We start from the raw sequence: 13888 nt of genomic DNA, 5'->3' as shown, positions 1-13888 counted from the left end.
GGTTGGATTCAAATACGTGAACAACCGGTTCTCTGTGTGGATGCCGCTTCCGGAAGTCCATTCTGGGCTTGGGCAACAAAAAATTAGCTACCGGTTTTGTCAAAGTGGTGCAAACTGGCTGAATCCCATCACTGAAGCAAAGGAACTATGAATGTCTGTTCTTTCAAAAATATTATTTTTGAATTATTCATATTCTCATTCTTGTGGTGTTTTTCCTCTCAACTCTCTTCATTTTCTTTGTTTATTAACAAGAATCACAAGGCTGGGAGAAAATTCAATCAATCTGACAACATAAAGAAGATAGGCAGACAGATAAAGCATAATGGCAGGAGTGTTTTTATTCTTATATACTATAAAACCTGATGTGTATAAAATCCTGATACAATTTCAGCAGCGAAAATTCAATAACTGAAATTATTCACTAATGTCTACTCTTGTCTGTTCCTACAGTGATGTTTCTATCAACAGTTGGGCAATTGTAAACAAGACTATAATAATAAACTAAGAGATTAAAGGATTTTGCTTTCGCCAGCAAAGAACTCAATTAATTAGGTGTCCTTTTAACAATTTATTAAAATGAAAGCCAGCAGAGTCACCAAAAGTGTGTTGGGTAACCATATAAATTTATAAATAAATAAATATTCACCAGATGCAGAAAAGATGGAGAATTCCCCCTAATCCTATTTCTAAACGTTTATCGTAAGTCCAAATATTATTAAAAGATCTGATTGTCATTTAATTCTTTGAATAAATTTGAGTCTTTAAATGAATCACGGATGAATTACATCAAACTGATTTCATTTAGAATGTATTGCAGACTATGGATGCCAATTTTGGAATACGCTACTGAACACAGAGATTAATTACCATAAAATGCATAAAATTGCAGCACTGAACACATTCTTAAATCAATGATGCTCAACTTATGTTCAGTTGTATGTATGACCAGAATTCATTAATGAATCATGTAGTTATTTAACTTTCTTCCAAAATTCATCAGAACTTCGTGTTTGGGAAGATCAAAAGATACATTAATAATCTTAATTGAATCCATATATTTTTCTCTAAGTCCGCTAATAAATAGTATGGAGCACAAATAATTTTATTAAAGTTTAGTGATTTATACTATTATTCCTGATATTTAATTAATTAATTTTTAATATTCTTATTATTCAGCCCCCAAGGACTTGGAGTTGTTGTACGTTGGTGTCACTTCAAGGATTCTACTCTTTGAGACAGTATCTTTGGTGACTGTATACTGGTAGAGTAAGTTGAATGTATATTATATAAAACGACCATGCATTATGAGGCCCAAATAATATGAGAATCACTGGATTGTTAATCTTCATAACTACCCAATTTCCAGAAGAACCTTAGTCCTTTTCCAGGAGCAAATTCGATGAATCGCTTTCTTCAGCTTTTCGAAATGTCTATATATCTAAAGATTCTCAGTTTCAGTACCTTGTCTTAATGCAATCTAGGAATATTCTTGTTTGTGTTTTTTTTGGCTACCAGTCAGGATTAAGAAATACTACTAATAAAGAAGGAATGGTTTGTGATTTACGTAAAGGTGAAATGGTGCAAATCTGAAATGGTGAATTAAAAAATAACTTTCTTTTCCTTTGACAGCACTCCAGTTTGTACAAGTTTCCTGCCCGCTGGTGATATTGACAAAGCAAAAAAGGCAACACAGGAGAGAAAAACAGACAGGGATATATTGTCACAACCAACCAATGAGGACTGTATAAATTAGCCCCAAGCTCTTACAGAGACTGCAAAATCAGGGTACAGTAGATAATCAGGATCTCCCAATGTATGATAGTAAGGGCTTTTTGGTGACCTAAAAAGAAATGCCTAGAGCTTTCAACAGGTCATGAGACAGTAATCTTTGAGGCAAGAGATTATTTGAAACTGCAAGAGGCTGTGAGCATATAGGAAGAAGAGAAGGAATCTGTGTTTTATTACCGTAACCCGGCAATTCTAAACTGAGACATTATGATGTGGTGGATAATCCACCCATTTTGCAAAGTCCTTGACACAAGAGCTGTTGCATGGGCTTCACCTGAAAAGAAGCTTTTTGTTTATGTTAAATTCCCCACTGAAAATAATTTGATGGTAATTAAGTAGGGAAGAAAGGTTTTTTTCTTCATTAATTCCCATATGGAAATTCCAAATCAAGAGGCCAGTATGGAAAATGTTTGCTCCAACCAACCTGCACATTTTTATACAAATGTAAAGTCCAGGAGTGAGTTACTGTGTGGTTTATGATTTAATATACTTCATAGTTTGATCCTAAGATAAGTGCATATACAGTAGAATTTTAGCTAAGAGATGATAAGGGAAGCCTGAATTTTCCTTCAGTATTGCACAGGCTGCCCTTGGTTAATCTATACTCACAATACTGAGGATAAATACTATGGGTTTCTCTGCATTATATCACTATAGAACATTTTGTCTTTGGGTAGCACATAATAGTTGTATGCAGGCTTAAGACTCTTAGACTAAGTGAGAAGTCATGGAATAAAAAATCTGGCTTCATGTATGCAAGTTTCTAGAAAAATAAGTATGTTTATTCATTCTGTACAATCAAATGTTATGGTCTTTACCTTCCTATAGCACCAGCCATTTCACAGAAAAATCAAAGTTCCATACTAGACTTTATCTCAATTCCCTTGAATCCAGGTTCAAAGAAAACTGCAGAATACCCTTTAAAAAAGGTTTAAATAAAAGATCCATTTCTCAATCTATGTGTATCTAAAATACTTTTTTAATCTTGCATAAATTCACAAATAAATACAATATTGTAAATGTATTTTAAACATATTATACACTCATGTCAGTTAAATGTTTTACATCAAGGCATAGCACACCGCCTCTTACACACATATATACCTTGAAAGGCAGCAATTTAGTGTAATCCCCGAGATTTGGCAACACAGCATTGCCAAGATAAATAACATGGATCAATTTCACAGATATGCTACAAGATAAATAAATAAATAGATGCTATCACATTTTATTTGAAATAGAATTGCTTATAAAAAGAATATACAATAATTGAATAATTATTTGATATAGATATATATATATATTATATAACCTAAGTTAATTTAATTTTAAAACAAAACATTTCTTCAACAGTGGAAGGATGCGAAAATAAATAATTTATTCAGCCATACTGAATTATGAAAGGAAGTTGCTTTCAAGACAAATTAAAAGGTGTTCGTTGCTCGGTTTCATGGCAGCTGAAAAACACAAACAAATCCATGCTTAAAAATGCATTATTTTTTTCTTCGCAATTATCAGGTCATTAGACTTATAGCGCTCTTATTTATATATTATATTTATATTTATATTTATTAAACTTATATACCGCCCTTCTCCCGTAGGACTCAGGGCGGTTCACAAGGTTTTTTAAAAAACAATACAACAAATTACAAAAATTAAAAACAATTAAAATGATTACATTAACCTTGAATAAATAAAATCCCAATTAGAATCCAATTAAAACCCCAATTAATACTCTCAGTCCAGGCCCGAAAGCTCAAAGAGCCAGGTCTTCAGGTCCCGGCGGAATGAGCAAAGGTCAGGGGCAGTCCTAAGCTCTACAGGCAGCTGGTTCCAAAGGGCAGGCGCACCCACAGAGAAGGCCCTCCCCCTGGGTATTGTCCACCGGCAATCTTTTACCGGCGGTACCCTGAGAAGACCCTCCCTGTGGGAGCGCACAGGACGAAGGGAGCTTGATGCCGGCAGCAGGTGCTCCCTCAGATATCCCAGACCCAAGCCATTTAGGGCTTTAATTTAATTAACATTTAATTATGTTCCATAGTTAAAATGGGATAATATCCTGAATAAATAAAGAGGAGCCGGATCAGATTGTTATGGGGTAAGGATGGCATACGTTTTGTAAACTTACCAAATATTTATGTTTTAAAGAAGTTTTTAAAAGGGTTCCAAAATTAATGTTTGACTCTATTCCATATAAACAATTTCTCTTAAGAAAGCCTCTTCCCAAACAGTATAATTGGGTAGTTATAGTAGAAAGAATAGCATAATTACAGAATTTTTTCCACATTTAAGTGAGACTATGCTAGATGTACATTTCTGTCTTGCAGTCTGAATGGTCATTGTTGTTGTTACTTGCAAAGTCGTGTCCGACCCATCGCGACCCCATGGACATTCCTCCAGGCCTTCCTGTCCTCTACCATCTTCTGGAGTCCATTTAGGCTCACACTTACTGCTTCAGTGACTCCATCCAGCCACTTCATTCTCTGTCGTCCCCTTCTTCTATTGCCCTCAATCTTTCCCAGCATTAGGCTCTTCTCCAGTGAGTCCTTCCTTCTCATTAGGTGCCAAAGTATTTGAGTTTCAACTTCAGGATCTGGCCTTCTAAAGAGCAGTCAGGGTTGATCAACAGTCAGGAGATCAACCCTGAATGGTCATAGAACAGACCAACTGCAGGTATCTATGAAAGCAAGTGGATTCATTTCTGCCAAACTTGGCAAACAGGACATCCCATCCCACTTCTGCAGTTCCCACTACTGCATCACAGCTTCCTTCATGTCCACCATGCTCTCTGCTCCACATGGGCTTAAAAAGAGAATGCGGCTTCTCGAAACCATTTCAACACTCCACAGCTCAGAGAAAAGAAGGAAGCAAGAGGGAAATGTCTCTATAAATAAAACATCCTAATTGCTGAAAATTGCACAAGCCATTTGCTAAATTTTAAAATGGCAATAAAATTAATATGGGGATTGGAAATGAAATTACAAAATGACAGCATTACAAAGCTGCATACATGTTTAAGTTCTACAAGCCAAAGATCTCTGAATCAAAATAATGCTGGTTTTGGAGTGACATATTTAGATTTAATACAATATTCACTCTTTTTCCAAGTGAAAAAATCATTGGATTCCTATCCCAAATCCAATTATAAGGAAGAAAGCCTAATCCAACAATGAATAGCTGGTTTTCACAACCCTCATTTTCAATTATTTAAAAGGAATAATTCTACTATGGTAATACCACCAAGAGAGCTTTCCCTTCGCCAGAGCTCATGTAAATTGGATTTCAGAGCTCAGAAATGAAATTATGGAGTTGAGGTTTAGTGCACTGAGAGGACACCAGATTCAGGAAGTCTGAACTAAAGGTTATAACTTTTTTTAAAAAAAATTCTCATTATCTTCTCTCTACACTAAATATCCTCTTAGACTTGCTAATAGCCATAGGCTTACAGAAGGATAATAATCCCTTTAAAAGAATTAGATGAAATCACACATCTGTTCAAATGTTTGTAAAATAACATATTCACCGAGGAAATAGAAGTCCAATATCATTTCACCCTACACTTACCATATCCCAGGAATCATTCAGCAGATTAGATTTGTACGCTTCTTCTTCGCCTACCAAAAGCATGAGCTCCGACATTGGTAGGTACAAACGTGTTCTTTCCAACACCTCCTGATCTGTTCAGGAAATCTGCCAAACGATGGGTCACGCAAGTTGCCGTGTTACATGCTCGCTTTTGTGCTGTTATGCTGTTTTTTCAAAAAAGAAAAAAGAAAAAGAAGTGAGTTAAGATCCTTCATGCAAACTTCTGATTTAAACCTTATCTTATTTTAGAAAAACAAGGTCTTGTGTTGCCTGCTACCTAATCCCAGCTCTCCCCAAACTTAGGTTGGCAAAATCTCAAGAATGCCAATCTTTGGGAGTGGGGGGGGGGGAGTAATTGTATGTGACGGTGAATGGAAAAGATTGTTTTTTTGCAGGTGTTTCATTACCCAAACTAGATAACATTATCAGTGCTAGTCCTAGACCTAGAAAATACTTCTACTTTCTTAACATACCAGTGTGTAGAAAAACCAGATCATTGCACATTCTTCCCCAACCTACCAAGATCCAGAACTGTAGGGAGGGTAACCTACAGCTTTTCTAAGAGGGCCCAAACCCTGGATTTCCAAGGATTGCAGTCCTGTAGCATCACGGTTGGCCAATGCCACTGCATATGAGGGCTGTTGCTTTCATCTCCTGGGTCTACATTTCCTAATGTAATACCATTTCTGGGCATATAAGATATCAGGATGATACATGATATATTTGTCTGATATCAGATTGGCAATGGCTGTGATCCAACTTGGTTTTTCTGTTGCTCACCTCTGACAAAATATCAGTCTCATTGATTTGAATGTTTAACTTAGCCAAGATTGTTCCCACAATGAATACCCCCAAAAAATGTATAAGTTAGTGTTTGAATTACAGGCATACTCTGTAATTTTGGATTCTCTTGCATTAAATTATCTTCAGGCTGTTATGTCAAATTAAAATAAGTGACTTCTTCATGAACAATCAAATACATAAATAGAAATATAAGATTAAAATTCTTACCTGGAGGAAGTCAAACAGAATAAAAGTTTTGTAACTGAACAACATTGCTCACATTTGGAAACCAGTTGTTGTGTTTCTACACTTCTGAACAGATTTGTAAGTTCATACTATCAAACTTAGTGTGACCCCTTTCACTGACTTCATTGGATGAAAGTTATCACCTTACTGATTCATCCAGAACTAATCAGATATGTAGCTATTTCAAAACACTCTTAATTAAGCAAAAACTTGTAAGCATCCATATTGTCTTCCTTATAGCGGGATGAAAACTCTTTAAATTTTGCTACAAACCCCACATTTTAAAAATGGTATAAATGATGTGTAATCAGAACATAGACCTATTCCTTATAGAAAAATAGATTTATTGAACAGTTGCATGAATGGGAATGAAAGAAACATTTATTTCATTTTTTACAGTGAGTAGCCTCAAATAAAAAAATGATGCTTTGTTATTATTCATAAAATAAGAATCTAAAAATAACCAATTGAAAATTCAAGGCAATGTTTTATTCCGATGCACTTTGAATTTGGCTTCTGCTTTTCCCCAGCTCCCTACAACAGTGGGCGGGTGTGCATTTTGTCCTTAATTTCCTAACAACTTGGACTTTGCTCTACTCCAAGCATTTCAGATCTAAAAGAACACAGCAAAGTTAGCAGTGAAGGTTAGATCCACATCATGCATCAAGTTAAATAAAAGAAGGAAACAAAAAAAAGAGAGGAAAAAATAAAATCAAAGAGGAAGCCGAGCCCATCTACTTGCTTCCGAGGGGCTTCCTCAGTAGTTTGCATAGCGTTCATTTTCCAGCTCACTCAACACATTCCTTTTCTTGCCAGGCGTTCCAGCCCCGACGTCAGTACGAGGGTATGTTTGCAACTTGTGCAATTCTTGAGACAGTTTGCCCAGCACACAAGTGCTCAGGTTGGCACAACGTTTGGAAATAGGTCTATCCAAGCTGCAAAGGGGGAAAAACATGCTGAACAAAGTAACCGGGATGGTGGTGGGGGGTGGGGGGGAAGGAAAGCAAGAAAACACATGCGCAGTCATGCCTTATCTCTCTCCCCTCTCCCCGCGCTCCCTCCCCCCCCCCCACAAAAGAACTCCTCAGAGCCTCTTTATTCAATACAAGGCCATCTCCACGCCGTGCCTAGAGGCGCAAGCCCCATGCAATGTCAATCCGAAGAAACGTCGGAGCACGGGGTAGGAGGCGCCAGTGAGCCATTGCCCGGTCAAACAAATGAGTTAGGGAAGGGGGGGGTGGGCGTTGGGACTGTTAGCAATTCGGGGGGGGGGAAGGTTAATGCATGCGTCGCTGAGGCTGAACCATTCCTCATGCTTCACCAGGGGAGTTCAGTAAGAGACCGCAGGCGGCAGCAGGGAAGCCTGGGCCGGTCAGGGAAGGGGGCGCTACGTGCAAAGAATCTTTTTCCTTCCTCCCATGTCAAAGGTCCTTCTCGCTCTCCGCCGCCTCCCTCTCCACGGCCACTAAGGCCAGGGAGAAGGACTGAGTCCGGGCGGGCTCGGTTCTTAAGGAAGGGGAGGAGGGGTAAAACAGAAAGGAAGAAATCCAAGACCTACCTCTGGCACTCCCATTTTATCCAAATAATAATAATAATAATAATAATAAAATAAATCCCTTTCTCTTTGCGCTTCAAAGCCTTTCGTACGCGTGTGTCTGCATATGGGTGTACATACATAGATACATACATTGTACGTCAGTTGTAGATCCGTAGTCAATCGACGGATAAACGGATGTACTTAAGTAAGTTGGCGAACAAAATGAGCGGAGAAGCGAGGGTCCCCTCCCTCGGATCGCCCACCCTAGGTCGTTGTTGCAAGGCGCCTGGTCGGAAGTCGGGGAAAGGCATCCTCGAGAGCAGGGGGTCTTCAAACTTGGCCCTTTTATGACTTGTGGACTTCAACTCCCAGAATTCCTCAGCCAGCAAAGCTGGCTGAGGAATTCTGGGAGTTGAAGTCCACAAGTCATAAAAGGGCCAAGTTTGAAGACCCCTGCTCGAGAGGCAAAAGATGCCCGGCTGCTTGCCCACCACGAAGGCGCTCTCTGCGCCCCCCCCCCCCCACAACTGGTATCCGGGAAGGAGACGAGGGGAGGGTGCAACGGCGCTTTGGAAGCCGAGAGCTTCTTACCTACTGCCTTCGCTGGCCTGGAGCGGGTCTTCCGCGGTCATCTGGACGTATTCCTTCACCAGGGCGTTGAGTAACCGCCGAGCTTCGTAGTCCCCCAGGGCGTCTCGGTCGGTGACAGGCTCGAAGCCCGCTCTGCGTGAAGACAAGCGCGCCCTGAAAGCGCCGCTCTCCTCCCCACCGTGAGCCTGGGTGGGATCAGAGGCGGGAGGGAGCGGCTTTTCCAGCCAGCGCCCGCCAGCCATTCCCCCCCCTCCTCCTCCTCGTCCCCCGGGGTTGGCGTGGAGTGCGACTCGCCTCTCTCCCAACCAAGGGGGTTACCCAGGCTGGGAGGTGGGGGTGGGTGGGTGGGGAGAGTGGCGTTAGGAATACTGTTGCCCGACGCATCCGGAGGGCTTCCGATGGGGGAAGGCTGTGCGGGCGATCCGTTTGCTGGCCAGGGGAAGGAAATCACAACGCGGCCCACGGATTGTGATTTGCTGCTTGGCTTATGTGCTTGCACGTTTTTTTTTGGGGGGGGGGGGGTTTCTTTGTTTTTTTTACTTCGCTTTCTACTTTCGGCCTCGCCACCCCGGAGGCGAGGCGAGTGGGGTGACCGATCTGATACTTTTTGAAAGGAAAAAGAAAGGTGAGGAGGACTGTCCTCTAAAAGCCGGTGGGGTAATCCCGGGTGAGCTGAACCCACGGAGCCAGATCCGCGCCTGCCGAGGGCCCTTAACCCTTCTTCTTTTGCCCCCTCTCCTAACCGAGCTCCTTCCCGTCGGAAAACTTCTTCGCTTCGCGCCCCCGCCGGGAGGGAACCTCGACGCTCTCCTGCCAAGGGCTGCAGGTGCGCCCGCTGTCGGCTGCCTCTTACCTGAGCGGGACTGCCTGGCCGTTCTCCATCTGGCAGGCCACCAAAGCGTAAACGGCGAGGAGCGAGGAGATCTTCAGCACAGCCATAATCTTCTGTCTGCAAGAAAAGCTCAGATTCACCGAGGAGAAGCCACACTGCACCCTCAGCGGCCCCGCCTGTTCCCCTCTGCCTGTTTAGGCTGCGATCCCCACGACGAGCATCCTGATTGACGCGGGTGGGTTTCCCTTTTGAGCGCGAAAGCATACGGCTGGCTGCGGTAAGTCCAAGAAACAGCGAAGCATCTCCTTGCTGGGCAAAAGTTACGCATAGGATCAGGCTGGCCTAAAGTGGGAATTCTCTGAGGGTAATAAATTATCCGTTAATTATGCGCCTTAAAAAAAAGTTTTATTTAAAGAGAATTCTAATATTCTCTAATATCCATTTAGGAATTTTGAGGGCGTTTTCTATGGACTATCGGAACTGGGCAGAAGCAACTCAGAACATTGGTGCCAAAAGAGACGAGAAGCAAAAACAGAACCGTTCTTCAAGAACACGAGTCAAAGTTGTGAGAGGTTGTTTATGCTTAAAAGATAAAATGCCTCGTTTTTATGTTTCGCTTTGAACTAAAAAAAATAAAAAAATAAAAAGAACAGCTGAAACAAGCGGACCTCTGAAAAGGCAGTGCTGTAAAATCGGAGTATGAGTCATTTATATACTGGAATATATATATATATATGCTAATTCTTAATGTTTAGAAATCCAGAAAAAGGTTACGCTGTATATAAACTTTTGTAAAATACAGAAATAGTCATGTACACAGAATTATAAGCTGTTTTTCACATATGATTTCTTTGTCCCCCTCTCCTTCAGTTCAAGCATTTCCATATGTTCAACATTTTAAAAATGTGGAATATATAGCATTTCTGTAAATATATTTTTTTCACTCTTGAATTTTCCTATCTCCATCCTTTTTTTAAAAAAATAGTGCCCAAAGCCTCTGTATATGCCTGACACACACACACATAGATGTTCATCTTAAATTCTTCCTTATTTAGACTTTTTCTTGCAAAGTCTATAAGGAAGTTGTGAATGCTATGAGATACTACTGTCTCTAGGAGTAGGGGATGGAGACAGAAGGATGCTTTAAATTATTTTAAATTAATATATATTACCATGATTATAACAATCTTTAAGTCAACCCTTGCCTGAAAAAAAATGAGGTAAGTCGCATATTGAAATTAAGATGCATCTTTAAGGAGGTATTTCCAGAAAAAAAATCTTCTTTGCAAAGATTTTAAATTTTGTTTAAAATTTGCAGGATGAACATTTCTTCTTATTCCCTAACATCCTGAAACGCTAATTCTTAATTTTTAGAAATCCAGAAAAAGGTTACGCTGTATATTCCAAAAACTAGACAAAACCTATATTCCAAAAACTAGACAAAACCTAGCATCCTTGAAATGTAAAACCGATGAATGCAAGGAGGCACTCGCAGCAGCTTGAAGACTGCGACACTGCCTACGGATCTGGGAGTAAATCACCCTGAACTCAGTAAGACATTAAAGAAAGCATGGCCAGGATTTCTGCTGCTGGAGTTGTAGGGTTGCCGAGAAGAGCAGAGTTAGTGGAGAAGGGCTTACCTTCAAATGCGAGTCTTCTTAAGGAAGAGTGAAACGTAGTGGAGGTTTCCTCGGAGTGATTTTCAGAGCCGTGGTGGTCTTCAATGGTCAACGACCCCCTTTTATACATATCACCAGGACAGAAATGTGTAGGCGTTCAACGAACCCTCACTCACCAATCAGCATCTCCTTTATCACTATAAAACCAATCCACGACTGATCACAAAACTCCAACTCCCGAATTACGTCATTCTCAGTCACTGAGTATTCCATTCACAAAAAAATTGCCAGTCATTTAGGCACATCCGATAGGTGTATTTGCATTTAGGTCATTGAACGACTAGGGGTGGGGGTGGCGGGGGAGGGGAAAGAGGGCAGGAAGAGACATAGCAAACGATTAATGAAATGTAAGGGAGATCGACCCAAGTCATTAATAATATTTAGACCTCCCCATTGTCTTTTATCCCTCCAAGATCTCCCGAATCTTTTTTTTTTTGATGAATAAACTCAAAGGGTAGGGTATTCACTCATTAGAGGCGACATCTACTGCAAAAAGTGCTGCATTGCAGAAAAAAAGGACTTCGGTTGGCATACATGCTTTCTCAACTTTGCATCTTAGCAATGATCCCAGGAGGCGATCTGCAGAGAATCCCCTTTTTGAACCTTAATTATCCGAGAGACGCACTGTCTCCTCTCCGCGCTGAGTCTTGCCGAAGGAGGGGGGAGGAATATATTAAATTCACATGCCTTGACATGTTCATACCTTTACTATGGTGTATAGCCTAAACTTTCTCATAATTACTCGGAATTGGGACTAAGGATGCTTCAGGATCCTACCACCATGGCATGGAGGAATGCGGGGGAATGTCTGTTTAAAAGAGCCTGACCAATCAGATCTCCTTCCGATGTGTCAGATCACAAATCCCAACAGCTCCAGCCAAAATGAACGAGGATGGGAAACTCTTGTCTGAAAGCCCTGGGCTGGGAAAGGCTGGTTTGGATTCAAGTTGCTGAAGAAGTCGACTCTGGCTGGCAGATGTCCCTTCTCTAGTTCCGGAATCTAATCTAATCTTGGAAATAAGAAAGGTTTCAGCAAGGACCGACCGAGTAAGGAGACGTAGGCTCGGGCTGCCTGTACACATTTTATTGAGGCCTCGTTTGCTAACACTGGATTTTGGAGGGGGTGCAAAAGGCTGGGTCGCCTGAGAATCTCCGCGTTTGGCCCTAGAGATGGTCCCTTGCAAACGCGTGTGGATAAATGGGAGAGGTTTATTTTTCAGCTCAGGGGAATTGTCCGCTCCTCATTTAACCCCTTGCCGCAGCGTCTTTTCAACCTATTCAGCCGATGCCAGGTTCTTGATGTTCTGTGCAAACGCATCCAAGCACCAAACGGCAGATAACCGGAGGCCGTTGGTTCGTAATCCCGTTCAGTGTCAATCCCTTTGGAGGACCTGGGTTCAAATCACCAAGTGTTTCCAGCCTCCAAGGGCATCCCCCTCATTGCGCCCGTCAGATCGGGAGACCGACACACCGGGAAGGCAACGCGCAGGACAAAGTAGTGAGCAATTAATGGCTTCTCTCCTGACAGTAGACATTTATTTGAAGACAGGCAACAACCAAAAGACAACTGGGAGAACACGGATGTGAAAAGCAAATTCAATCTCCCCAACTAGGAGCTCTCGAGATAGATCGGACTTAATTGACCCCCCCACCCAAAAAAAATGTTTCCAATCTTGTGCCCAGGGGGAGTTACGTAGAGAATCCAAAACACTATTAATATGAGTATTAATTGCTTCAATAATTTATTGGATTTTAATGTTTGTAAGATGCCCAGAATACAAAAATAAATAAAATATCCGAAACGTGCCGGGTTGGGGAAGGCTACCGTAACCCTGCCAAGTCTTCACAAAGCGCCCCAAAGTCAGGATTCGATTCCGTTTTAGGAAGGCTGGTTTGGGATCCACCCTTGCTGTGGGATGGAAGCCATTACGTTTTACTTTTTGAAAAGCTTCGGGGTAAGGGAGGAGGAGGAGGAGGAGGAGGAGGAGGAGGAGGAGGAGGAGGAGGAGGAGGAGGAGGAGGAGGAGGAGGAGGAGGAGGAGACCCACCCGTAACCGATCCAACGGGATAGCCTCAGCCCTTCGTCTGCTGATGGAGGGCAAAGATGAGAGAGAGACGTTATCTTCATCTTAGCTGGGAAAGCGACATAAGGAGGATCCTAGTGCTCCCGCAGGTGATTGATTGGGGGCTTTCCCCGTCCCACCTGTCTAAAGCTCTGGGATTGGGAGAGCCTGGACAGTCACGGCTGCATGTCTGGGATTTAGTGTAATTCACTTCTCGGTGCCAAGCGCCACGGCTGAATCGATTGTCTTAATGGGGAATTGCATTGGCAAGGGCTGGGCTGGCAGCAGCGACCGCTCGCTCTTCCGCGCTCTCTCTCGCTCGCTCGCTCTCGCTCTCTCTCTCGGAGTCTCTGCTACAGGAGTCCCGGGCAGGTTCTCCCCTGCCCTCCCACCGGCCCCTCCCAATCTGCCCTCCCCCCTTCTGTTCCTGGGTTGAAGTGGCCACGTTCCACCCGGCAGATCTCCAGCTGCTTCGCTAAGCCCCTGGCTTTCGGAGTGAAAAGAGCGGCATCCGCCGAGGAGGTGGAAAAGCTTCTCGTGGAGAGCTACAAGGGCCCAATCCATCACTCTTTAAAGGGCTCTTAGTCATTGTTCTAGCAGCTGCGGAGTCGTGTCTGGCGCTCGGACACCTGCTCCATCCAGGATGTTTGGATTTCATAAGAGAGTACCGCTGGGACCAAAAAAAGAAAAAAAAGATGTGGAAAGATGTGCACTTCCCTAAGAGGTGTTGACTCAGGAAACGGCTCTATTTCGCCTGTGAGCGGGTGTTTGTGCTTGCAAGCGC

The 13888-nt window shown here is 42.3% G+C and overlaps 1 protein-coding gene across 1 annotated transcript; it reads right to left on the bottom strand.

Moving 5' to 3' along the window:
- Positions 1–5384: 5384 nt before the first annotated feature.
- Positions 5385–11066, bottom strand: CALCA (calcitonin related polypeptide alpha). The gene is made up of 4 exons (XM_081319195.1): positions 11003–11066; positions 9384–9479; positions 8531–8662; positions 5385–7337 (listed from the first exon to the last, which is right to left on the bottom strand). The coding sequence occupies exons 2-4, from the start codon at positions 9467–9469 to the stop codon at positions 7160–7162; spliced, it is 396 nt and encodes a 131-aa protein (XP_081175321.1). The 5' UTR covers positions 9470–9479; positions 11003–11066; the 3' UTR covers positions 5385–7159.
- Positions 11067–13888: the final 2822 nt, after the last annotated feature.

Source organism: Vipera berus (assembly GCF_964194415.1).
Source record: "Vipera berus genome assembly, chromosome: 1".
Classification (NCBI taxonomy): Eukaryota; Metazoa; Chordata; class Lepidosauria; order Squamata; family Viperidae; genus Vipera; species Vipera berus.
The sequence above is the reverse complement of the archived record's forward strand: the minus strand, read 5'-3'. Positions and strand labels throughout refer to the sequence as shown.

What these genes read in the sequence shown, in the direction of transcription:
- CALCA (XM_081319195.1), bottom strand. Translation starts at nt 9,469, where the DNA reads ATGGCTGTGCTGAAGATCTCCTCGCTCCTCGCCGTTTACGCTTTGGTG. An exon ending in GGCCAGGCAGTCCCGCTCAG is followed by an intron (nt 8,663 to 9,383) that starts GTAAGAGGCAGC and finishes GTCTTCACGCAG; the next exon opens with AGCGGGCTTCGAGCCTGTCA. An exon ending in CAGGCCAGCGAAGGCAGTAG is followed by an intron (nt 7,338 to 8,530) that starts GTAAGAAGCTCT and finishes CCCCCTTTGCAG; the next exon opens with CTTGGATAGACCTATTTCCA.